Source organism: Emys orbicularis, chromosome 3 (assembly GCF_028017835.1).
Source record: "Emys orbicularis isolate rEmyOrb1 chromosome 3, rEmyOrb1.hap1, whole genome shotgun sequence".
Taxonomy (NCBI): Eukaryota; Metazoa; Chordata; order Testudines; family Emydidae; genus Emys; species Emys orbicularis.
Window position 1 is genome coordinate 86,995,916 of NC_088685.1, and position 27,688 is coordinate 87,023,603.

Sequence of the window (27,688 nt, forward strand, 5' to 3'; positions counted from 1 at the left end):
TATTTCTAATATTCGTATTTAACAGGTACATTAATTTTAGTAAATAAACAGTGTCAGTTTTGGCTTTTTGTCTTTTTAAAAAGTCAAGACCGTATTTTGTTTTTCTAGGAAGAGCAGAAAGAGTTGGATGAAATAACAGCAAAGAGGCAGAAGAAGGGCAAACACGAAGATGATAAACCTGGAGAGGAGAAGACTATCTTACATGGTAATGCCATTTTAGTCTGCTTTAATTTCTGCTACATTCATCATCCAGGATAATATCATGTGACTGCATGTCAGCTATACCGCTGACTCACTCTGGTAGCTATACCATGTGAATCCATTAGCTCCAATATAGAACTATAAAAGGAGTTAGATTCTCCCGTAGGCTGTGTCTACACTATAGACTTTTGAAGAGGTGTGATATCTGACCAATGTATCTGTGCTGACAAAAGCTCCTAGTGTGGATGCAGATATACCAGCAAATTTGCATTTTTACAGGTATAGCCTATTTCTTTCATGGGGGGGGGGGGGGGGAGTTTTACCGGTACCAAGTGCAGTTGTGCTGGTATAGCTGCATCCATGATAGGACCTAGTACCGGTAAAGCATCCCTAGTATAGACAAAGTCTAAGATAGAGGAACTAGGAGCAGGGGGAGAGAGGTCCTGCAGGGAACAGCCATATTCATGACCAAGCTCAACTGAAATGTTTTTAAATTAACAGAAAAAGGAAACCTCAGTAAGGGGGAAAATTTGAACTAGTGCCAGTTTGTATTGCTCAGAGTAGTGTGGCAATGTCACCTTCAAATTGCCATTCACTATTTTACAAAATGAAATCTTTAGGGTTTTGGGTTCTGCCTCGTTGCAGATTTAATACTTCACTAATCAATTGATGCAAGTTCAGTCTTATGCCTTGATCTTGTATCTGCAAGTAATACTTTGGATTACAGTTCATGCTGTAACAGATTATATATTAAACATTAGACAGTCACTTAAATTTTGTTCTTAGTCTATTTTATGCCAATTTTCTTGCTGTTGTGTTGTGAATAATTGTTTAGCCAAGTAGAGTTGCTGCATATTGAAAGTTTGCATCTTTACATAAGAATATATACTTAGGGCCTCATCCCAAAGCCCTAAGCAGGCAAAATACCCAATCATTTCAATGACGGTTTTGCATGCATAGGGCCTTCATTAATACAATTAAAGAGTAATTTATAAACCGGGAATCTTCCTTCATTGGTGCTAATGCCTACCACAATTGGAAATTCTTTTCTCATAGTCATATACTAGGAAAAGGAAAGAGCTGTATCACTTACATTTATGACTTACAGTATTTGTCATGACCCTGGTATGTCAATAGCATAACACTTACTCAACAAAGTGAATAATACAGGACAAATAGACGTGATATTTTGTATCTAGTGATTTTTCCCCTCTGTTTTCCCAGAGGAAGTTTCAGCAGGGAATAAATGTTAGGACTGCTTGTTCTGTACTTTTCAGCTATAAATGATGGATCTCTGAAAAAACAAGCTTATTATCAGAAAGTCATCAGTGCTTCTGTTCTCTAACTGTGTATCTTTTATTAAATTATTGATAACTTATTCCCATGCAAAAAGACTTCACCTGGAGTTTAAGGTAGAATGGATCTAAAATAGTCTGACATAATACCCTTAAGGAACACTTTATTGTTCTCAAAACACGAACTTCATGGAAATTCCAAATTAACGTTCCATTGTATTAAATTACCTAAAATATTCAGTAATATGCAAGTAGACAGTTCAGGTCACTCAAACAGCTTAATGTTGCCTCAAAAATGCTCCCATGAGACAATCTAGAAATTAAAAGATACTTATCTTTCCATCGCACAGGTTCATCTCCTTAGTCGCTAATGTCGAAGTGTTGGGTATTCTCTGAAACATCACTGCCTAAATATGACTTTCTTCCCAGTCTCAGAGAGGTTGAACTGTTCTCTTACTGGTTTTTGAATGTTATGATTCCTGATGTCAGATTTGTGTCCATTTATTCTTTTGCATAGAGACTGTCCAGTTTGGCCAATGTACATGGCAGAATAACATTTTGAATAACATTCAAAAACCAGTAGGAGAACAGTTCAACCTCTCTGGTCACTCAGTAACAGATTTAAAGGTGGCAATTTTGCAACAGAAAAGCTTCAAAAACAGACTCCAACGAGAAACTGCTGAACTTGAATTGATATGCAAACTAGATACTATCAACTTAGGCTTAAATAGAGACTGGGAATGGCTGAGCCATTATACACATTGAATCTATTTCCCCCATGTTAAGTATCCTCACAGCTTCTTGTCAAACTGTCTTAAATGGGCTATCTTGATTATCACTACAAAAGGTTTTTTTTTTCTCCTGCTGACAACCGTTCATCTTAATTAATTAACCTCTTAGAGTTGGTTGGGCAACTCCCACCTTTTCATGTTCTCTGTATGTATATATATCTCCTCACTATATGTTCCATTCTATGCATCCGATGAAGTGGGCTGTAGCCCACAAAAGCTTATGCTCAAATAAATTTGTTAGTCTCTAACACAAGTATTCCTGTTCTTTTAACCCAAACAGAGCTTCCAGGATTAGCAATCAGAAAAACTCAACTTCTTATTTGTAAACTGGGCACATTTAATATCAAATGGCTGGGACACGATAAATGTAGAAATCCAAAGAGCAATTTTTGGTTACTTTTCAGAACAGGACTGCTGTCTTCTATTTAATTCTTAATCTTAATTGTATGTGATGGTTGGAACTTCCCAAGTCTGTAACCTTTGAAACTACAGGTTCCCTGCAATTCATAGTACTTTGTGTTTTTTTGTTAGTCAAAGAAATGTATGACTACCAGGGAAGATCCTATCTTCATGTTCCTCAAGATGTTGGCGTTAATCTCCGTTCTACAGTGCCCCCTGAGAAATGCTATCTCCCAAAGAAACAGCTCCATGTATGGTCTGGACATACAAAGGTAGGGAATATTGTTTGTTTTGCAAATGAGGTTTTTCTTTTTTCATAATGTAAATTTTTGTCTTTGTGGCTAAGTAGCTTTTGAGATCTGTATTTATAAAATAACGGACCCAGGCTCATTCAAGACAAATTTTCTGGAGTTTACAAAATTGTGCATAAACAAATTGGGTATTTGCATACTCAAATGTGTATTCGTTCATTTACCAGTTACCATGCACAATTGCAGGTTTTGCACATATGTAGTGAAATCCTGGTCCCCAGGAAGTCAATAGCAAAACTCCCACTGGCTTCAGTGGGACTAGGATTTCACCCATACACTAGTACATAAACAAATTAGGTTTAATTCTCGAGGATCATGAAAATTTTGCCCTTATTGTGAAAATTTGTAACATAATTCCTTATCAAAAACAGTTTCATGGTATTAACAGTAACATCACAAGATTTCCCACAATGTAGTTGTTGACTACAGTTTCTCATGCAGAAGTCCTCCTTCACCAACACTATGTTTACACTACCACTTATGTCAGTATAACTTGTGTTGCTCAGGGATGTGAATAAGCCACCCCCTGAGTGACAAAAATTACACTGACCTAAGCACTGATGTGGAAGGTGTGGGGAGTCCCTCAAAGAGAGGGAGGGTATCACCCAGGGAGCTTGTGGGAGGGATGCAGGGAGCCCCTTGTGTGTGCAGTGAGCTCAGCCTACAGAAGCTATGAAGTGTGCACCCCTTTAGTTATTTAGACTTTATGTATTACTGCATAAAGTCAGTGACATTAAATATCAATAACAGAAGGATTCCCTACTTTGCCAGGAGCTCTTAGAGATAGAGTCTTGGGTAAAAGCCAGCTCACTTAGGCTCAATCCAGAGAAACCGGAGATGAAGCTGGGAGGAGGAGGAGAAACATTTTAAAGAACTATTTAACTGCTCCTTGAATTCTGGTTTATTTTTTTACAATCATCGGAGTGGCTTGAAATCTCAGGTTCTTACTAGACTGTTCTCCATGCACCCAAATGAGAATGGCCAGCAACTCTTTCACTTCTAGCTGGCCAGGATATTGTGCCTGTCCATCCCTTCTAGATACAGCTTTTATTCTGGTTAAAATGTGTTTATTACCAAATGGTTGGTCTGCTGTAGTGCCTAATCTAGAGCTAGCCTTGAAGACCATTTAGCAGGTCCACATAGTGCAGACTGGATCTGCTTGTCTTTTCGGTAGTATAGACTGCGGATGTGGCACACTGTTCTGACCTGTAAATTGGTTGCTGATGTCTTTTCTGGGTGAAATTCAGTGTGTTGGTTTCAGTGTAAATAAAGCTTTAAATGTCTGGACCTTAACCTTGGTCTACACTACAGAGTTAGGTCGATGCAAGGCAGCTTACGTTGACCTAACTCTGTAAGCGTCTATGCTGAAATGTAACTTGCCCGCTACGCTGACTTAATAACTCCACCTCCGCGAGAGAGACAGTGCTTAGGTTGATGTAGTTAGGTCGACACAGTGTCAGTGTAGAAACTGCGTTGCTTAGATTGACTTTCAGGAGCTATCCCACAATGCCCCACACTGACAGTTAAATTGGTCCACGTGCTCCTGGTGAGGACGCGCACCACCGACAAGGCACGTAGTATGGACATGCAAAAGCAGTTTAATTATTGTGGTGGCTGTACGTTGACGTAACTTAGGTTGACGTGATTTTGTACTGTAGACATACCCTTAATTTTCAGAGGCTGCCTCTGCCATGTGTAGTAGGACAGCTGCACTCTGAAGAAGCCCCTTTAGTTAGCTGTTACTAGACAGAAGCTGTTGAATCAGGGGCAGGTATTTTTCAGAGTTGGGCCCTCACCATTGCAATTTGATTTTGCCGATAATCATCTGAGCCCAAGTTGGATTAAGTTTATGATAAAATTCAAGGCACATTCCTTACCCAGAGCTTTCAGGCAGACTCTGGAGACTCCTAATGTTTAATCCCTAGGCATTTAATCTACTGGCTGCTATCCACTGTCTTGGATCTCATCCAGTAAAATGAGCCAGCTTTAGCAGAAGGTATATGCTCCTCATTCATGCATGGTCATTAGGTACTATCCTAATCATGTTAGATGTGCTTAAACATGACATTGTGTTAATTGTGTTGAATATCTGCAATAAGAAGAAAATATTATTATCGAGGCCTGGTATATTCTGTGATCAGCTGGGCCTGAATTCTGGGGCCGTGTTCTTAGAATCTCTAGCATTTTGGTGCAGCAGGCTGGAAATGATGTAGAATCATTTACACTTGAAAAATGAACAGTGCAAATGAATGATCTATGAAAACGAAGATACAAGTAGCGCAGTGGTCCCTGTGTGTTTTGGTACTTTTTCTACATAGGTCCCACAATTTCAGTATTTAATATGCCAAACTTTTTATACTGACAATGCATAACTAAGCTTTTGCAGGAGGGCAGGGAAAGAGCAAGCTAGATATCGTGGCAGCTAAGGATATTTTGGGCTTTGGCCCTAAGAGAGAGAAGCACATGAGCTGTGCCTTTCTGCTGAAAGGGGCAGCACTGAAATGTTGACATCTCAATGGGGTGGTAAAGATTAACGTTGTAATGATTTGGACAGTTTCTGCCTCCTTTTGGAGCTGTTGTGTCTGGCTTTTTGCATAATTCTGAACTTGAGAAATCTTGGGTGAAAATCGTGGCCCCATGGAAGTCAGTGCCAAAACTCCCTTTGACATCAGTGGGGCTAGGATTTTCATTCCTTGTGGGTTTTTTCCAGCACCAGCACTTTCTATTTACGGTAGCAGTAGTGGGAGAGCTTATATAGACCAACTGCAGAAGTTCTTACCACCAAGTCTGCTAATCCTGTTCAATGAAGATAGTTGGAAGGTAAAAATGCCTGCATTCTGTCTACACTAGCACTTCCACCATTACTGCTCCCTGTAGAGCTGCATTATTGGAGTCCTATTGAGTAGTTAATCTTTTTTTGAGAAAATCTTTTTTTCACCCCACTGTGTTCCATGCACTGATTTCCGTGGTACTTCTTAAAATCCCCTGCAAATCTTTTATAACATTGAATAACCCTAATACTCAAGAAAAGATAGGTTTGTCTCATACATTGTGTGTACTCTGAGTGGAGCTGTTGCTTACTCATCAGAAAACTGCACATGCAGATGGTTCATATATGAACCATTATCTGTGTTTACATTGCAAATTTTAGTGGGAAAAGTTTGCCAATACAACTTAACTGCTATGAAAATTTGGTTTTGTATCTGCCAACTTAGTGCCTCTTTTGTTTGTTGAGCACTAAGCAGGCTTGGGAGGCTGTATAAATAAACAGGAATAGTTTTCAAGTGTGTTTAAATTACTATCTGAATCAGTGTTTCCTTCACTTCCTTCTCCCATTCTGAGTTCAAGATTTAGTTTCCTTGTATTCGTGATGTTTCAACCTTCATATGCAACATAGTATGTTTATGAACTCCCTTGCTCTGTTTAGGTATCTGTAATAGAATAAGCTTTTTGTAGGAAATCAGGATGCTGTAAAATAAAATGATGTAAAGTATTGTTTATCTGAAAGTCTTTTGGGTTTTTTTCCCCACATACATATCTGTTTAAAAATCTGATTGCAGCCCACTGGGATTGCTCACCTGAGTAAAGTTACAAATGGCCTTTAGTATTTGCAGGGTCAGGGCCTGTGTGGTTGAAGTTGTTGTCATGCAAGAGGCCTGAGTTTGAAGTGACCCCAGGAGGCTGCTTAGAGAGGCCCCAGTTCCTGGTCACAGGATTGTAGTATAGAGAGGATTGTAATCACGATTGTGCAGAACTGGGTGTATTATGAAGAGGTCAGATTGGCAGGGGGGAGAGCTCTGTGTTCTTCTTTTGTCAAAGCTAACGTTCCAAACCCACAATTTGTATTTCTTTGCCAAGGGCTGCCATGGTAATGGTGTAGGTGGGTGTCAGTGTGGGAGGGGAAGGGAGCATGCACACAACGGTTGCAGTGACTCAAGATTGCCCCCTGGTGATTCAGCAGAAGCAATTGTTTAAAATACATTGCTGTGTTAAAGGAGCAGGAGATTGTACAGGCTCCTCTGCAATCTTTCACATTTCTGAAAAGATTGTGTTTTAGGATTTCATCTAAATATTTTAGAAAAGAGGGAAAATGAGCTAGGAAAAAAATCCACATGCTCAATTTGCTGTTTCTTAATCATTTATGTTCTTCTTTACAGGGTGTCAGTGCAGTCAGGTTGTTTCCACTCTCTGGCCACATATTGCTATCTTGCTCCATGGACTGTAAAATTAAAGTGAGTTGTTTCTGATATACCTTCACTTCATACAAATGTTGCATTCACAGCATTTAAATACTGAGTCTAATTTCTGTTAGAACACCTACTTTTCCAGGGTTTGAGACAAATTTAAACAGAGGTATCGGGCTAAAAATTGTCAAATAAATAGTTATCCTACATTATCGTTTTTCTCCCAGAAATGGTTTGAATTAGTTTCTTTGTTCTGCGTAGAAATAAATAGTTAAATTGTCAATCGCAGCCCTATCTAACCGCTTTGAATGTAAAAATAAATAATGCAGAAACTATTTTAATGCAATATAAAGATCACAGTTAAATGAAGTCAGGAAGTGCAAAAATTAAGGTTTCTGCAGCAACTTGGCTGTGTGTGTGTTAAATAGATGCCTATCACCACCCTGCCTATGCTGCATGTTCTGTGTTTTGTATTCATCTCCCTCATTTCTCACCTGTTTTTATGTTTAGATTGTAAGTAGGGCTGTCCATTAATTGCAGTTAACTCACACGATTAACTCAAAAAAATTAATCAGGCTTTAAAAAATTAATTGCAGTGTTAAACAGAATACCAACTGAATTTTTTTTTAAATATTTTTGGATGTTTTTCAACATTTTTAAATATATTGATTTATTTTACAATACAGTGTACAGTGCTCACTTTATATATAACTTTTGATTACAAATATTTGCACTGTAAAATGATAAAAGAAATAGTATTTTTCAATTCACCCCATACAAGTACTGTAGTGCAATCTCTTTATCATGAAAGTGTACCTTACAAATGTAGAATTTTTTTGTTACAGAACTGTACTCAAAAACAAAACAATGTAAAACTTCAGAGCCTACAAGTCCACTCAGTCCTACTTCTTGTTCAGCCAATTGCTAAGACAAACAAGTTTGTTTCCATTTACAGGAGATACTGTTGCCTGCTTCTTATTTACAATGTCACCTGAAAGTGAGAACAGGTGTTCGCATGGCACTTTTGTAGCTGGCGTTGCAAGGTATTTACGTGCCAGATGTGCTAAACATTCATATACCCCTTCATGCTTTGGCCACCATTCCAAAGGACATGCTTCCATGCTGATAATGTTCCTTAAAAAATGTGTTAATTAAATTTGTGGCTGAACTCCTTGGGGGAGAATTGTATGTCTCCTGTTCTGTTTTACCCGCATTCTGCCATATATTTCATGTTATAACAGTCTCGGATGATGACCCAGCACATGTTCATTTTAAGAACACTTTCATGGCAGATTTGACAAAACGCAAAAAAGGTACTGATGTGAGATTTCTAAAAATAGCTACAGCACTGGACCCAAGGTTTAAGAATCTGAAGTGCCATCCAAAATCTGAGAGGAACGAGGTGTGGAGCATGCTTTCAGAAGTCTTAAGAGCAACACTCTGATGCGGAAACTACAGAACCCGAACCATCAAAAAAGAAAATCAATCTTCTGCTGGTGGCATCTGACTCAGATGATGAAAATGAACCTGCGTTGATCCACTCTGCTTTGGATCATTGAGCAGAACCCGTCATCAGCATGGGCGGCGGGTCTCATAGGCTGGGGGGAGGCTTTGTCTCCCCAAACAGCCGGGCGTGAACCCGCCCCCTGCCGTGACCGCTCCCTGTGTGTGGCTCCAGTCCTCCAGCTCCAGTCCCACAGTGGTCCGCTGGGGCTGGAGCTGCACGCTGCCCTCCTTCCCACACTCTGGAGCTGGAGATGCACACCGCCCACCTTCCAAGGCTCCAGGGCTGGGGACACTGGGGCCATGCGCCGCCCACCCTTCTTCACTCTGGAGCTGGGGAGGCTGTGGCTGGCCGCCCAACTCCCAGAGCTGGGAAAGCTGGGGCTGCGCGCTGCCCACCCTCCCGGCGCTCCTTTGGGGCTGGGGAGCTAGCCGTGGGACTGGGCCGGTGGCTGCGGTGAGGGGGTCGGCTCTGGGCTCCGGCGGAAGGGGGGGAGCTTGGCTCCAGTGCAGGGGTGGGGGAAGAAGCGTGGCCTCGGGTGGAAGGGGTGGGGCTGGGGGCTAGCCTCCCCCAGCCGGCGGTTCACGCACCACCCATGATCATCAGCATGGATGCATGCCCTCTGGAATGATGTTGAAGTATGAAGGGACATATAAATCTTTAGTGCATCTGGCACGTAATTATCTTGTGACGCCGGCTACAACAGTGCCATGCAAACACCTGTTCTCACTTTCAGGTGACATTGTAAACAAGAAGCGGGCAGCATTATCTCTTGCAAATTTTAACCAAACTTGTTTGTCTGATTGGCTGAAGTAGGTCTGAGTGGACTTGTAGGCTCTAAAGTTTTACATTGTTCTACTTTTGAATGCAGTTATTTTTTTGTACATACTTCTACATTTGTAAGTTCAACTTTCATGATAAAGAGATTGCACTACAGTGCTTATATTAGGTGAATTGAAAAATACTATTTCTTTTGTTTTTTACAGTGCAAATGTTTATAATCAAAAATAAATATCAAATGAGCACGGTACACTTTGTATTCTGTGTTGTAATTGAAATCAATACATTTGAAAATGTAGAAAACATCCAAAAATATTTAAATAAATGATGTTCGATTATTGTTTAACAACAGGATAAATCACTTTAATCGCATGACAGCCCTAATTGTAAGCCTTTGGGGGCAGGCACTCTGGCTTCATGTGTGTATGTAAAATGCCTAAAACAATTTGGGTGTTAGCACAGTATAGGTACTTAATAGCATTGAAATGCTAATCCAATTAGGTTGTGAAGGTCACAAGTCCTTAAGCTTACCTTTGCTGCTGCTATCACTTGGTAAAAGACAATTTTATGTAAAGCTAAATTTTATAGCTGGGACAAATGTTGATAGCAAAACATTTTTTGCTGAAAATTTCCTGCTCTGAGTTTATGAAACTGGGCCATTTAATTTCTTATTGCGAAATGAAATTTCATTTTAGTTCACCCTTGCATACTGTTGAGATAGTTGCAGAAATTCTGTGGCAAATGTTCACATTATTTCTGAATTTCAAGATAGGCTAGTTGTGATCAAAATTCTCATATAGTGTCTTATACATCTGTAGTTAAACTTGTCATTTAATAAGAATGTGGTGCAGAAATTAATGTTTGTCTTTTTTTTTTTTTCTTTTTTTCTCAAGCTATGGGAGGTTTACGGTGAACGAAGATGCTTACGAACATTTATTGGTAACCTCTCTTTTTTTAACTGAACTCTTTAATATACATTTAAAACAACTTCCTTCTTTCCTTGTCTCCTCTCCCCCCCCCCCGCCCCCCCCGCCAAAGTAGATTTAATTACTTTGTGATTTTTGGGGAGGAGGGTGTCAGTGCCACAGAAGACATGTAGGCATCTGAGAAAAATGTCAGCTTTTCAATATGGTGTTGGCATGAAAGCTGAAGAGGCTGCATTTGTGCATGACCTTATTTTGTTTTTAATCCACATGATTTAGTGTTGGCGCTGAAGACTTCTAGACCATAAAAACAAGATATTAGTGTACTGCGTCAATCAGTTATCGGTCATTACCAGAAATGGATCGGATAGATCCCTATTTTTTGTTACCTACTCCTCCCGTCAATACTTCATGTCTGAAATTAGACGATATGTTCAGAGTAGAAGTAGTGTCTCCTTGTACTGTGAGGTACCTAGCACACTTTTGGGTGTGCTAAAATTAACTATTGTGATGTCGTCACATAACTAGGTCTTATCTTCTGGGCTAGACAAGAACTGAATTTCTAATGCAAAAGGAACAGAGAAAAACTTCTCATAAAATCTGTTCAGGCCTCCTTTTAAATATAAAAATGGAACAAGTCCAATATTTTCCTTGGGATTGAGAGAGAGAAATGTGAGCTTTCTAGCAGTCTTTGCTGCAGCTTATGAGCAGCAGTTTTTCTCTTGAAGTGGAAACACTTCTAAAATGATGTACTGTCATTTGAAGTGCCCTTTTATCAATGTTCCTAGTACCCACGGCATCAAGCAGATTGGCTAAACTGATGCCTCAGAAAAGGATCTCTCTGAAGAGACTCTTCTCTTTGAACTGTGGTTTCAGAACTTTCCTGTCATGAGTCAGATTCACCTGCTGTATTTTATTTTAAAAGTGTGTGTAAGCTAAAATGTAGGGCCCCTATAAGTCTGCTACAATGGCTAACCAGAATTATTCTGCAAGGCAGGGGAGATGATTCTACCTGAGCAACACGCCTTCCTGACCTAAATATTTCCCATATTCCACCGGGGATTTAATTTAAGCATGCCAGAATTATTTACCCACTTGCTATTGCTGCCATCCCAGAATTTTTCTCTGCCCAGCAGTTGGCATTCTCTTCATAGAATTCCTCTATAGTGTTCAGTCCTTGATTCTCCCTTACTTTTTTGTCCTAGATGTTAATGCTATAACTATGTCCACGACAATCTTTGAAGCAATAGTGGATTTTGAGGTGCTACTTGTGCATCATATTTGTAATGCAATACAGGTTATTTCAGTGCAGTGGAGAGATCAGCTGCATCACATTTTAAGATGTCTAGAATATGCAGACAAAACGAATCTTTTAATTTAAATAAATTGCTTTGGGGGGGACAGACTTTTAATATGAATGTCAACAAAACTAGTCATCTAAACTTTCTATTACCATCCTGGCACTTATCCCATCCTCATACGGTTTAGATATTAGGCTAGTTAAGTGGTAAGATGCACTTGTTCCCAAAAAAACCCTTCTGTCAATGCAGTTCCAAAGTAACTTCTATCTGGCTGTCTGCACTAGATTGCATTGGGAAATTCCCTGCTGTTGCATTCTCACCACTAGAGGGAGTTGATGTTTTGCCACTGCATCTCATAACCTTGTTAAGGACAGGCTTAGACAATACAGTAATAAAGGTGGCAGTTGCTGTATGAGCCCTGTAACTGATAGCTGTTGGGGCTGCAACTATGGTGGTGTAGCAATGGAGGATTTTCCTAGTGCAGGGAGGCCTCCTGTGGTCAGTCTTATTCCTCAAATAGATGTTTATTTTTAAAGGTATGCTATGTTTCATCTGGAGAAGTTTTAGAATTTTCCACAGTGTTGCAGTCAGTCTCTTTGCAGAGGTAATTCCCAGTGGCTTTATTTTCAAGTCTCATAATGGCCTTTGGGAGGAGGTACTGTTACTTTTCCAGTTGAATTGGTCTGCTGGAACTAAATTTACAAGATTTTCTTAGATAAGTTCTAGTCAGGGCCGGCTCTAGGCACCAGCAAAACAAGCTGGTGCTTGGGGCGGCACATTTCTAGGGGTGGCATTCTGGCGCCGGCCATGCCGCCCCTAAAAATGTGCCCCGGCCGCCCTAGCTCACCTCCGCTGCTGCCGCTCGTGCCCCACGGCGCGCGAAATAGCTGATTCGTGCGCCGCTGCTCCCTCTCCGTCCCTCCCAGGTTTGAGAGCCGCACAGGGAGCGCTGTGCCCGGCCCGATCTCACCGCAGGAGCGGAGCCCTGTCACGGCCCAGCTGCCCGTCCCCGGGAGTCAGGCTCCCTGCGCCGGGGTGAGGGCAGTCCCCACCCGGGCTACAGGCTGCCGGTCCCACTCCCTCCCTGCTCGGCCCAGCAGCGCCCGGCCGCTTCCACGGAGACACCCCGACAAGGCGAAGTGTTCCTGGGCCCCGTCCCGGCCCCTGCTGCGGTGCTCGACGGGCCGGGGCGGTACCGGGGTCTCCCCGCCAGCCCCTGACCCAGAAGGCGCCCCCCGTAGCGGCACGCTCACCGGCCCCATAGCCTCCGTACGCCGCCATTGACACCGCAACCACTGCCGGGTCACACCGCGCCGGACGCTGCAGGGGACTGACCCCCCCCCCCCATTCCGAGAGAGAGAGCGCACGCCTTGCCGCCCTGCCCTCAGAGAGATGCTCTCCCCCCATTGGCTCCACCGCCTGCCTTCAGGGAGATGCTCTCCCCCCATTGGCTCCGCCCCCCGTCCTCCGGCAGAGGCTATCCCCCATTGGCCCCGCCCCCTGGCCTCAGGGAGATGCTCTCCCCCCATTGGCTCCGCCCCCCCGTCCTCAGGGAGAGGCTATCCCCCATTGGCCCCGCCCCCTAGCCTCAGGGAGCTGTTCTCCCTTCACTAGTTCCCCCCCACTGGCCCCGCCCCCTGCCCTCAGGGAGGTGTTCTCCCTCATTGGCCCCCCCCCTCCCCCAAGGACAGCCTCTCCTGCCCCTCTCATGGAGATGCACCTCCACCCCCCCCCCCCACTGAAAGCATCCGATGAAGTGGGCTGTAGCCAGGGCCGGCTCCAGGCACCAGCTTAACAAGCAGGTGCTTGGGGCGGCCAAGGGAGAGGGGCGGCACCTGCGGCAATTCGGGAACGGCAGGAGTGAAGGACCTGCCGCCGCCGGTCGCGGCTTTTTTTTTTTTTTTTTTTTGCTTGGGGCGGCAGAAATGCTGGAGCCGGCCCTGGTTCTAGTAGTTTTCTGTGTTACCAGAGAGTGTAGTTAAAAGCTGTAATTGACCATTAGTATTGTGGTTTATCTGCATTCTATCTGTACATTCTCCAGAAAATCCTAATTCCTAGCATCGGGGGTAAAGAGTTAATTCTTCTCTCTACCACACTTTTTTTATCTTTTAGGGCACAGTAAAGCAGTTCGAGACATCTGCTTTAACAATGCTGGAACTCAGTTTCTTAGTGCAGCATATGACCGGTATCTTAAACTCTGGGACACTGAAACAGGTAGGCTTAAATACATACATGTTCAAATCTGATAATCATTGCAACTAGTAGTAAATAGCTACTGTTTTAATAGCCATGCTTTCTCTTATAGTGCAACACTGCTGTTTCAAATACAGGGAGAGCAATTTTCTCATCTCCCGAATGTTTTTGCTGTCAGTGTAAAGCTACAGTTAAGGTAGTCGTGGTGTTTAAGTTAAAAATCCATAGTAACAAGGGTTTATACATTTTTTTAAAAAATTACTTTGAACTGAAAACTTGCGTAGAAAGAATGGGCCAAATATTTACCAAATTAGAGGGAATTATTTGGCACCCCTTCACTTATAAGAATGAAATTAAGTACTAAAAGTAATTTTTTTAATTGAATATTTTACTATAATTTAGTAAAGGGTTTATTCCATAATAATTCTTCCAGATTTAAAAAAAAAAAAAAAAAAAGAATTTTCCCAAATAGGTTGGGGAAAGAAATAACAGTAATTATAGCAACGACATTTATTTCACAACATTTATATTTTCATTGCTAAGAACATTAACAAATAATTATATTCACCTAATGCTGAGTGTCTCGGCCAAATACAAATCTAAGGTATTTACAACAAAAACAGGTATTTTAAATCCTGTTAGCTACTAAATATGGTTTTCTTAATGCTGCACTACTACTCCCATTGTGCCTCAATGGTATTTAGCAGATACTCAATACTTAACTGAAGACTTCCTTAGTTTTGTGCATTTGCCGAATAGATGAAGTTTGCTTTACTTTAACTTGTGTGGTGACTGATCTTAGCTTTCTTGCAACCATTCATCTTCCACTTTGCACTTTGCACTTTTTTAATAGTCGTGTTCAAGGTCCGCTTCACCTAGATTTTCTCAATGTAGGAAAACAGCTATTAAAAGAGTAAAAATAATCTGGATAGGGCAACTCTAGAGAAGAGGCTTTGTAACATAGAATTGTCAGTACCATAATTTTTTTTTTTTTAATATCTCGCATATCAGAGCTCAGGGGCCATTCCAGCTATAGGCAAACTAGGCAACTTCCTGGGGCAGCTGGACCAAAACTGAGTGACATTGTGACCCCGTGCACCAGGTCACAAGGCCACTCACTCAAATTTGGCCCAGACGTTCCTCCATCACGATGGAGGGGCAGTTGGGCCAAACCCACAATGCGTGGTGCTGTGACTAGGTACTTGCCCCCACTTCAACCAAAATCCTGGATCCATTATTTCAGTAGAGAAGCTCTGTTCTAGAGTGGTTTTCAAACTGTGGGTCATGAGCCAGTTCCGGGTCGTGGAATGTAAGGCACTGGATCGCGGCGGCTCTGGTCAGCATTTCAGACCAGGCCATTAAAAGTCCCGTTGGCGGTGTTGCCCTGCTAAGGCAGGCTAGTCCCTACCTGTTCTGACACCACACTGTGGCCAGCAGCAGGTCCGGCTCCTAGGTTTTGCGCGCTGCCCCCGCCCCAAGCACCAGCTCCGCACTGGTGGGCGGGGGAGGCAGTGCCTGTGGGCGAAAGCCGCGTGGAGCCACTTGTGTGCCTCCGCCTAGGAGCCAGACCTGCTGCTGGCCGCTTCTGGGGCGCAGCACGGTCCGCGGTGCCAGGATAGGCAAGAAGCCTGCCTTAGCATCCCCGCTGACTGGGAGCCGCCACAGGTAAGCCCGCAATCCACCCCCGCGCCCCAATCCCCTACCCCAGCACTGAGCCCTCCCTCAAACCCACAGCCCCCACCTGCACCTCAAAACCCTCATCCCTGGCCCCACCCCAGAATCTGCATCCCTGGCCCCACCCCAGAATCTGCACCCCCAGCCCAGAGCCCTGACCCTCTCCTGCACCCCAACCCTCTGGCCCAGCCCTGAGCGCCCCCAAACCCAGAGCCTTCTCCCACTCCTCAAGCCCCAGCCCAGAGCCCCCTCCCACACCCATAGCCCCTCATTCCCAGACCCACCCCGCAGCCCTCACCTCAACCCTCTGCCCCAGCCCTGAGCCCCTTCCACACCCCAAACGCCTCATCCCCAGCTCCGTTGGGTCGCGGTCATCAACAATTTTCTTCAACTGGGTCACCAGAAAAAAAGTTTGAAAACTACTGTTCTAGAGGGTAGGAAGGGGGTGGCACACTGAAGTTTTGCCCAGGGCGGCAGATTGGCTAGAGCAGCCTCCCCCAGATCTTTATAAGTAGATGAGGATCACCATTTTTGTACTTTAACGCCATTAACTCAAGTGTTCTGCATGAATTCCGTTTTTAGCTCTTCACTTAACATTGGCTTTGTTACAGTGCTATTGTGGGCCTTCCAGGTTTGTATCTCCAAGGTATTTACAAGGGAAAAAATATTTTTTTTTTTCTAACTGCTAGCCTGCAAATTCAGCTTGGTCCTTGAAAGTCAAAATGGATTCTTTTATTCTCATGCATATTAATTGACAATACATACTGGAGGCCAAACTCTGCCCTCCTAAAATACATACCCTATCAAGGCTGGACAACATTAAAGAGCTGTGTAGAGTGCTTCTTTGTTCAGAAGGCTTCATAATCTCCTGGCACTTAGTTTGCAAGGCCATGTCTATGATTGTTTTCCTTAAAATTACCTTGTGGAGGCAACAATGGAAATAGCAATATATATAAAAGATGCACGCCTCTGCATTTTAACCACTCTTGTCATCTAAATGCCCAGAGCAAGTCTAAATGACACTGTGGGTTAAAAAAACAGCAGCCACTGACATCTTGTTTATACTACTGGTGCTTCCACTGTTGCCACCACCAATGGATCGGTCCTGGTCAATTCTATTCTGTATAGGTTTTTATCCCACACTTCTCACAGTAGTATCCGAATACCTTCCAGTAATGCATTAAGTAACATGACTAACACCTATCATGTGGTTGTTCTCTCCCCAGGGGAGAGGTTTGTGCAGTGGAGGGTTTTGTAATGATAGAAAACATTACTCAAAGATGCGGCTGTGTGGGTACTTAGCATCAGTGAGGAATCCAGGAGTGTTCCTTAACTATGAACTCAGTTGACCAAATGTGGATGTGTACCTTCAACCAAAAGAAAACATACTCTGGCTGCAAACACTTCAAAATGTTTTCTTCTGACTATCACCATAACTTCTGCCTTGCTTGAGTTCAGCTTCAACCAGCTGATCTTGTCCAAGCGTTGGGTCTTGCTGTTGGCGGTGGCGGTGAAGGAATAGGATAGGTAAAGCTGTGTCTCCTCTGCATATCACTGACACTTTGAGTTTATGTTGTCTGACCAGTCCACCTAGTGGTTCTATATAGCTGTTGAAAAGGACTGGTGAGAGAATTGTTCCTTGTGGAACTCTACAAGTGATGGGTCTAGTAATGGAGGTGATAAGGAGTCAGCAGGTCCATGATGACTCGTGGTGGGGTGCTGATGTCTTTTAGGAAGCTTTGGAATTTAGTGGCATCCATGAGTATTCATGGTTGAATCAGGATCATTGGTCTGTCTTGTTGCCTGGCAGTTGGAGGTTTCTGACTACTGTCTTAATAAGGTAATGGGTCTGTCCAAGACAGTGGCTGGGTTGTGATGTCCTCAGTATTGATATCTAGACTAAAGATCAGGTACAGGGTGTGACCAGCTGCCTGGGTTGAACCAGTAGCAATGGTGGGAAATTTTATTTGGGGGGGGAGGGGGAGGGAGATCTAATATAAACAAGATCCAAGTCATCTCTAGAATAATTCCCAATCTCTGATCTTTTCAGGGAGTTGAAAGCCTATGTTTTTGTTTTCTCCTGATCTAAACTAAGTAAAACATCTCTAGGTACAAAGATGGATAATTTATGATAGCTTATTACTGCGAGCATTTATAAAACTATGCTTGTGAAACTTTTGAACTGATCTAATTTGAATGGCTTGTCTGTTTACAGGGCAATGTGTTTCAAGGTTCACAAACAGGAAGGTTCCATACTGTGTCAAATTCAATCCTGATGAAGATAAACAAAGTCTTTTTGTGGCAGGAATGTCAGATAAAAAAATTGTACAGGTAAGACTCAGAACTTAATTAAATGTTTCCTGATCTCATAGGTTTATAAAGTAAAGTTTTTGTACCTGAAGTTTAAATTTAGCTGCTGTATAACGGCAATGCCTTAGACATTTTCTTTCCTTTCTTAACAGTATTTTTGAATGAACACTCCCTCAAAGGCTGTTGCTAGAGTACTTGCTCTCTGACCTGAAAGTCTGACTAAATATCAGAAGCTTTATAGTTTCAAGTTCAGGAATGTATTAGAACTTAAGTGGCTCTGACGCTGGCTGTTTAATTTGCAGTGGGACATTCGAAGTGGGGAGATTGTGCAGGAGTACGATAGGCATTTGGGAGCTGTCAACACCATTGTGTTTGTGGATGAGAATAGACGGTTTGTGAGTACATCTGATGACAAGAGTTTAAGAGTCTGGGAATGGTAAGTTTCAAACCTCACAAAGTTTGATTTCATATTCGTATAGAGCAAACTGGGAAATAGATAACAATTTTTAAGTCAAATCAATGCAATTACTTTGAAGTTTTTGTGCCGTAAGTTCCTGCTAGCCAAACAAAAATGTAAATTAATTTAACTTCCATTTATATTATTCTCTACAGTAATTGAAATATTTAAAAAGAAGCAGTGCCAGAAAAAAATCAGTGATGTTCCTGCTGCTAGTTTCTAGTCTATTTGACTGTGTTGTTGACCAATCGTAAATACTCCACACCAGACCCATATTTCTGCAGTCCACAGGCTAGTCTGTGAGCCAGTTCTTAACGTATTTGTTCAGTCAATGAAACATCCCTTCCTGAAATTAGATGTAAGACAATTAATTGTATTTTTAAAATCCCTTTGAAGTAAAGATTTTTAAAATGTCTAACACTTAACTCTCTTTACTGGCTTACAACCCTCCTATGTTGCAGTACTTATTATCTGAGGCTGCTTTTTAAAACCTGTAACATTTCATTAACTCTATCCAAAAGCAAAGCAGAGAATGTCATAGTTTACAGAGGACTTCATTGGTATGAATGCACAAGAGCCATTCAAGTTACATTTATTCAATATACTGTACTAGCCCCAAATTAAATAAAATATCTTGTTTGGTTTAGATAAAAATCAATCTAACATAGCACCTGCAGTAATATAAAAGTTGTTGCTAGAAATTTTTTCTAGGATAGTCAGTCATACGGTATGTGTTTTTAATCAGTGAAATGATTTCCTTCCTACTCCTGTATAACACACGCTAGGTGAATACCAGTCAAATTATTTTAACTTTACTTATAAAGTAAAGGTCGTGCCATGGACTGTTACGTGGAAACAATGGGCATAGTCATATCAGCTTGTGGCAGACAATATTCCGTTAATGGTTTCTCTCATCTGCTCTCCTAGTGGAGGTGTATCAGCACTTAAATTATGCGTATAAAGAATTGCCTGTGCCATGCTACTTTACAGTACCGTAAAGATAACTAATAAATCAAATAGTTTAACAGTTTCATTCTAGCTTTTCAGTCTTCTTTCATTGGGGAGGGTTGCACTGAGAAGCACGGTAAAAACACTGAAAAAAATTATAGTGGCAGTATTTGTATGAAATTCCATCCAAGAAAAGGCTCATTTAGAAATAATATTTGAACTGCTCTTCAGTTCTAATGTGAGTTGGGAGAGAGGTGTTCTGTTCAGTTACTGAAACCTACAAAAAGTATTTGGTGATTAAAGAAAATGATTCATTCTGGCCTTTTCATTGAATCCAGCTGGCTATCTTTAGGATCTACAGTAGTTCTACATTGCCCTTCATGTATGGAGGAATCGAGGTCACAGCAGTGCTCAGCTGATGTCCATAATGTACCACGCAGTTACTGCCTGTTTTTAAATTTAAAAAAAAAAAAAAAGTGAAGGGTATATTGAGATTCATTTTAAGCTTATGCTAGCTCTACTGTTACATGGTAATCTCTGTTCAGTACTCTGGATTTCGCTCCCTGGCTAGCAGTTTGGGAGCTATGTGGAGGCAGTGCACTTGGCCACACAGGTGAGAGGAAGTGCCCAGATCATTCTCTGGCTGACTCAGTGGGTGTTTTGACTGGTTCTGGAAGGAGCTATGTCTGAAATTCCTCATCTGGAAGGATTGTCGGTCTGGCAAAGTGCTGGTGAGTTATCTCCAAGCAGTTTCAGTGAACCCCTTAAGGAGAAGGAAAAGTCCTTGGGCACGATGACTACTAACAGGGATTTCTTCTGTTTGGTTTGTGGAGCCATGTCTCTCTTGCACAGAACTGCTGCCTCTTGGGACTGGATGCTCTTGTTTCTTGTGGTCCCTGATAATGGATAAAATAAATAGCTACAGGGTGAAATGTCACCTTCCCTTTCCTCCTTCCCATCACAAAGAATCTAGTTGCAGAACATCACAGCCTGATTGTCCCAAATGTATATATCTTCAGATTATATTAGAAGTCACAGGAATAGTGTTGTCTCATTCAGATATTATGAACTATAGAATAGATCATATTGCATCATTCAAATGTTGCTTAAACTGATTTATAAAGCTAATGTAGAGCGCTTTTCCCACTCTGCTCATTCGTCACTGTGGACTGTGGTACAGAACATTTCCTGAAATATGCTTATCTGTCTGTAGACAAATTTCAGATTTCAGGCTCCAAATTAATTACATTTGCATTAAAACTAAATGAATGTGTTCAGCACTTTTGGAGCTTGAAGAATTTCATGTGTCAAGTTGTCACCAATCCTGCTGTGAATAAATCCCTCTTTTCTGTTTTATAACAGGCATTTTATATGGTTCGGTTAATTGATTTTTTTTCACTTTTTGATATGTTTAAATATACAAATATCTTTCTTTACTTTACATTAATAATAAGCCTGAAGATTTTGATTTTAACAAGAACTTTAAACAAGCTTTAAAAGTAAATATGACCCCCATATGCTCTTAAAAGCTACATTTAATTACAAGTTTTTAATTGCTTTTGTAGTGTTCTTAATTGCGTAGAGGAATGTTCAGGATGTTTTGTAATCAAATCTCAGTTGATAAGCATGTTCACTTGGCCAGTGCTGGGAGTGGTCTGACATGTCAGACTTTGCTGGGAACAGCTTCTCCCATGATAATTGAATCTGCATTTCATGGATGTTCTGCTGTGTACAGATTCTGCTTTCATGTTTACTGGATTGCAGTGTCCTTCCTTTGTGGAACTGCAACAGTAAGAATATAGAACAATAAATGTTTTTCAGATAACAAACTATATTTGCTCAGTGGAATCTTAACTGGGATATTCTGAAGTTTGTTTTTCTGCTTTCTACTTATTGCATCCATATGGCAGTGATATTAAAGTTGAGGTGGTCGTTGTATTCTAAACCCCTTGATTTTGGAAAATACAGGATTTTATTCTCACTCCTTAATATTTTCATGCTGCTACTCAGGGAAACGGTGAAATGGGTTGGGCTGCTGTGCCATCAGCATGTTGATGACACTCCGCTCAAAATTTTCCTACCTCCAAGTCACTAGTGAACCATACCCCATAGTGGTATCCAATGCTGGTTTCATTCTCTGCTAGGATGACGAGGCTAATGCAATCCATAGGCTTCAGATGACCTCCCTGCAGCGGTCGGTCTTTCCATAGTTCCCAAGCTCCCATAAGGAAATTGAAGTCTTTTAAGAGCTTTTATATCTCCGGCAGTTCCAAACACTTTCCCTTTACTTTTCAAGAGACCCTAACTTTTAGTTCCTGCCAGGTTTGGTCAGGAGGAAAGAAATCGCCGTGGAGCACTCTCATTTTTGCCAGTGAAGGTTAGAAACTCCCACCACTTATAATTGTCAGCTCATAAAACAATGTTTTGAGGAAAATGTACCAGGTCTCTCAGTTTAGAATTTCCAGTTAGAACAGCCATTGAGGTTAAATTGGTTTTTAGGTCAGCCAACCATGGCAGCGTTTTTTGGTGACCTTTAAGAAACTGATTTTGTCTTACTTCCTATTTCACAATTTGGCTTGAAAGAAGTATGAAACTTAAATGTCTTTTATTCTGCCTAATAGTTTAGGGCAGCATATCCTGCAGCAGTCCTGACTACATCTGGTACATTTTAACAGAAAGCAGAGCTGCCTGGAATAAATTCCAGCAGATGAGCCTGCATTAATTTGTGAAGAGAGATGACTGCAAAACCCACATTGCGTTTCAATTCCTTTTCACTAGAATTAAATGCAGGAAGTGTATTTTCCATAATGTGGCTTTATTGTTTAACCTTTACAGGTTACATAAGAGTTCTTTCTAGCTGGAGTGAAGATTCCTTTTTGGGGAGGGAGCAGGTTCAGACATGCAAGCTATCATACGCTGCCTGTCTAGTCTAGGAATGGAGTAGTGTCTGACACTGACTTTCAAACACCGCTGCCCTTACCCCAAAGCCTCCCTCAAGTGTGACTGAAAACCGGTTTTGTCATTCGTGTAGACAGGGCTATTGTGGGGGGAATCTATACGTTCTGCATTGCCTACATCCGTGGTTTTCAACCAGAGGTCCTAGGGAGCCAAGAGCAGGTTTCAGGGAGGCTGCCAAGCAGGGCCAGCATTAGACTCACTGGGGCCCAGGATAGAAAGCTGAAGCCAAAGCTTCATGGGAGCCCCTGTGGCATGAGGCTCCAGGCAACTGCCCTGCTTGCTACCCCCTAACACCAGCTGTGGCTTTTATATGCAGAAAATCCGTTGTTGTGGCACAGGTGGGCCATGGAGTTTTTATAGCCCATTGTGGGGGACCTCCGAAAGAAAAAGGTTAAGAACCCCTGGCCCACATCCAGCACCAAAACCTATTCACAAATGGAGGTATTAAACAAGGCTCATTTTCTTTTGTCGATAGCACCACAGTAAGAGTTCACTGGGAAGTATTTTTAATATCTTTTGAACTCCATTTTAGACATTTTTCATCTGGACACCACCTCTCATTCTGTGTTTCACAGTGGTTGATTAAATCAGCTGACTTTAGGTAGCCCTTTGAATATTTCCAGTTCTTCATCCATTCACATTTCTTCCTTTGCAGGGACATTCCTGTCGATTTCAAGTACATCGCAGAGCCAAGTATGCACTCGATGCCTGCAGTCACCTTGTCTCCAAATGGTAAGTTAAGACTTTACTTAGGCCTTGTCTACACAGGAAAGTTTCACCAGTTAGACCAGTATCAACCCTCCCATATGGATATCTGTTGTATCATTTGGGGGGTTAGCTTAAATTCCTTTCCAGATGACATAAGCTAAACCGGAAAAAGATACTCTTATACCAGAGTAAGAGTAACCAAACGGGGTGAGTTATATCAGTATAACTATATTCGTTTAAATTAACACGTAGGGTTATACCAAAAAATGTCAAAGTCTTAGTTTACTTTCTCTGTAGTGAGAGACCCAAGTTAGTTTCTTTTTTTTATGAACTCTGTCATTTTAAAATTTCTCTTTCTGCAAGTGGTAGAAGGAGCAAACAAAGCTAAAAGGGTAATAAAAAAGCCTATAAGGGAGCAGAAGAGGAGAATAGTGTCCCCATGACATGTCTACTCTTTTCCTGGGACCCTTGAGAAAGTCTTTCAAAGTCACTGTGTGGTCACTGCTCAAGGAAAGGGAATATGTCCAGCAGAAAAGGATCAAGGAGCAGCTTCTCTCTTCAGCATGTCCCCTTTCCCACCTGGGAGCATCTGCAATGCCCTCTCCTCCCTACCCACCACCAAAACAGGAAGAAGGGTGGACACATGACAGGTTAAAAAAGCAGTCCTTCTTTTTTACTTCCAGACACTTCTCCTGTTGAACTGTGAAACTTAAAAAAAAAAAAAAAAAAGCTGGTCTGAAAATTAGATCTTTAGGATTTATTTACATGGTTAAAATCATTAACACATTTTAGACCTGCTTTACACTCAAGTAAAATTGCTCTTTTAATAAATAAATAAAAAAAAAAAAACCCAGAAAACCACTGGTAACTATTGTTCCACAGCTTAAAATGAGTAATTAATGAGATGATCTGCATCTTGTGAACTTGTCTCCCGGTTTCAATTATTTGATTGACCAGTTAGGATATCTGCTCACCTATCCTGTTCTTTGTCTAAGCCTCTTCTGTATTTTAAAATGTGACAGTCACCATGGGTAATCTCTGGATGGTGTAGCGTGACTATAACAGAGAAAGTTACTATAGGCAATTGAGCATACATGCAGGGATACGCTTCCAAACTATCTCCAGTGTTAAGTTCTGCCTTTATTAGTTGTAATAGGCAGAAATCATCTCAATGAAAATTTTCCATGGGTATGACTGATAACTGTACTTGGTGTCACAAATGGCTTAGAAAGAATTGCTTACAGAATTAGGTTTGGTTTTGTATGATGAAATTTGTGTCTGCCACACTATAAATCTTTCTACACGTGACGTGAGCCAAGTCTGTACCTTTTTTTCTTTGGTGTATTAGCAGCGTTCACTCATTCTAGGGTCTAGCTCTGAGCTGTCCAGTACACGGTAGAAGCCATGCATATTATTTAACTAAATGCTTTATTAACACCGAATATTGTTGAAACCAAAACTGACAGTGAAAGTTCTAGGAATCTTTGTCAGATTTGTTTCTTCGGCTGCAGTAGTCTGATTCAAAATAAGACTGACATCTGCCTGAACTTTGTTGCACATACAGGAAAATGGCTGGCTTGTCAATCAATGGATAATCAGATTTTGATTTTTGGAGCTCAGAACAGATTCAGATTAAATAAAAAGAAAATCTTCAAGGGTCACATGGTGGCAGGTTATGCTTGTCAAGTTGATTTTTCACCTGACATGAGGTAAGTTCTATGAAAACTAACTTCTGTCTTAAAGTTGTCGCGGGATCCTGCTAAATTTGTTTTTGAAACCCTTTGTAATATACTGATGTGCTGCTGTCCTTTTAACCCAACATTGCTGTGTGGCTACAGAGAGTTTTCTGCAGAAGTTAAAAGGGGAATTTGCCCTTTGCCATTTGTTAACTTCAATGGATTCAGTACTAACATTTAGCCCAGTAGTATAAGAAATGAACATTTAGTTGAAGTACTCTCAATGAACACTTTGTCCTAAATTCTCCATTCTACAAAGGCTGTTTTGTGCTGCTATGACCTTAAACCAGCCAGAAGCCTTCCCTAGGTAGGTAGAATCTCAACTGTAAGATGCAGCTAAACTACCTCCCACACCAGCCACAACCCCACTCCACCCCACCTCAAAGTGAAAGTGAGAGGAGGAAGCATATAGAGGAGGACAGGCTGGGGCTATAAGGGGGCTTATCAGACCTGAGCTCCACTACACCTGATCCTCTGCTGGTGTAAGGGACTTTATAGCACCAACAGAGTTGAGCAGGATGCTTCCTGTTCTAACTTGCACTGGAGCTAGGTAGCCATGAACCAGGGAGCAGCAACTGGCTTCCTACACACAGGTCTGCAGTAGAGTCACAAGAAGACCTTCCTGCACACACATACCTTGGGTTCAAACTTAAAGCAAAACTGAGTCTAGATTGAAGCCTGGTTCTTCTACTTTGCCTAATGAAGTTGTACAGCTAACTCTCATCTGCAGCTTTACTAGCGATGTCACATTGGTGTCATTTTAAGACCGTTATACCCATTTAACTTCCTGTAGATAACAAAGCAAGTATATGCATGATTAGCATAATGCACTGCAAAAGTGTTCACATTTTTAGGGGATTTTTTTTAAAGAAAAATCTCTGCAAATTCGGGCTTTTTCCTGGAATTTTCTCTTATCCTCTCAGTAGGCTCTATTACTCAAGCAACATAATGCATGGTATAATCACATTACTTAGCACATTTACCTCACTGATGATGTGATGAATCAGTGCATAGCAAGAGCCTGGGCTCTTTAGAACACATCATGCATGCTAATTCTTTGGAATTCCTACTGTCTGTTGAAACAGACTCTCTTGAATGGAAAGCTTATTGGATTACTAAATTTTTTCCATTCCCCAGTACAAAATTATCTTTAATCTGTTTTTTGCATTAATTTAAAACATTTATTTTAATGTCTGCTTTATAATAATCTTCCAAAAATGGAAAATAATAAAAGTAGTTCTGAGAGTTTTTAATAGAGCTTTTAATTTTTTAATACAGCTATGTGATATCAGGTGATGCAGATGGAAAACTTAACATCTGGGACTGGAAGACGACAAAACTCTACAGTAGGTTGAAAGCACATGACAAAGTTTGTATAGGCGCAGTCTGGCATCCACATGAAACATCCAAGGTCATCACCTGTGGCTGGGATGGTCTTATTAAATTGTGGGACTGAAGGGGGCACTGCAAGGAACTAAATTTTTATAAGACTTTTTGTGAACATCTGAGATTGCTAAACATGAACTCTGCTGAGGATGGTTTGATTTGAACTTCCAGCTGTTTTCGGGTTCTTCACTATTGAAGTGCACTGCGCACTCTTGGAAATGGGAAATCTCCCATGCAGAAGACTCAGCTGAAAGGCTACTCTTCTAAGTATGACTTCAAGGTTTGTGAGAAGCTGAGAACAGTCATGTGAAGTGGCCAGAAATAAATATTAACTTGATAAGTTATTTTCTGTTTGATCCACTTTTTCAGAATAAAACAGTATTTTCTAGTTTGCGATTCTGGATGTCTCACAGTATATGGTGTAGAAGTAGAAAACCAGCAGTTTTTTTGTGTTCTGTAACTGCATAGCTCAGAAGAAAAGTCTGTTTAATCTCTACTGCAGTAGATCTTGAAGATGCACCCATTAATAGACTTTTTGGCAGTATTCTATGGCACCCAAGTTTCTTTGATTTATTAGAGTACACAACCAGTGATTTAAGATTTATTGATCCATAACCGAAACAGAGCTGATCAAAGGCTTTAGCATACATACCCAATGAACAAACTGAGTATACCCTGCAGACTGTTCCCTAAACCCTCCATCTGCGTTCTTATATTCATATCTTGACTTAAACATTTACATGATACTGCTCATGGAGGTTCCTCTACGTAACCATCTTTATTTGAAAGTTTTCTTTATAATAAAAAGACATTCTCCCCCCTCCCCCCCAAAAAAACCCCAAGGTAAATTCCATATACTGTTAATTATCATGCTTTTCTGGAGCATATTTCAAAGAGAACCACATTCCCTGTCCCTTAATCATATTCTTTGTACAGGGTGCACTTTAGTACTCACTGTTCCTGTATTATATGCACCATATTGTTTCCATGCTAAGCTACTGTATATACATGTCACAATTTCTCTTTTTTTTTAAGAACTTATTTTTAATAAATCTTTTGTACAAAAGTCTGGTTTAGTTTAGTCCTTACTTCTAGCATATCCAAGTCAAATATTCATTATCCTTTCAGTTTGGGATTTGGCATTTCCTAACTGCCAGTGGTGCCAAGGTACAAATGAGCTATTTTCCTTGCTTGGATGATACTAAAATAATATGTTGATTATTTTGCTAAGCAAATGGGGGCAGAAAAGTCTTTCTAAATTCTTATACCAGACTGTGCACCATATTATCTGACTATGAATGAATAATGGAAATAAGGGAAAGAACAGCAAACTGGTCAGCCTTCAAGCCACATTGAATAACTATTGAATTAACATTATAAAATTATTGTAGATCAAACCATTGTTGTTTGATCATCCAGTTTTATTAGGGATGTCTTAGGAAGAATAGTCATGTTGAACAAGATAAGTTCCTAAAGGCCTTTTCCAACTCTCATATCTAGCTCGTGGGGAGCAAGGGGAAACTACACTTGAAAGCCAGACATTTCTGAGTGAAGGTGAAATTTGTTCAAAACTAAATTTGAAAGTCTGAAAACTCAGAGTTTAGATTACACACACACTCTTCTCAGCCT

The 27,688-nt window shown here is 41.2% G+C and overlaps 1 protein-coding gene across 1 annotated transcript in view; it reads left to right on the top strand.

The window, feature by feature from the left end:
• CDC40 (cell division cycle 40) overlaps positions 1-27,104 on the top strand; it is a 59,521-nt gene extending 32,417 nt beyond the window's left edge. The window contains exons 6-15 of the mRNA XM_065400731.1: positions 109-205; positions 2,819-2,958; positions 7,155-7,229; positions 10,359-10,404; positions 13,802-13,903; positions 17,772-17,887; positions 18,169-18,302; positions 22,885-22,961; positions 24,502-24,646; positions 25,952-27,104. Coding sequence (XP_065256803.1) covers positions 109-205; positions 2,819-2,958; positions 7,155-7,229; positions 10,359-10,404; positions 13,802-13,903; positions 17,772-17,887; positions 18,169-18,302; positions 22,885-22,961; positions 24,502-24,646; positions 25,952-26,129 — 1,110 coding nt within the window. The 3' untranslated portion in view covers positions 26,130-27,104. The remainder of the gene's footprint in view (positions 1-108; positions 206-2,818; positions 2,959-7,154; positions 7,230-10,358; positions 10,405-13,801; positions 13,904-17,771; positions 17,888-18,168; positions 18,303-22,884; positions 22,962-24,501; positions 24,647-25,951) is intronic.
• Positions 27,105-27,688: the final 584 nt, after the last annotated feature.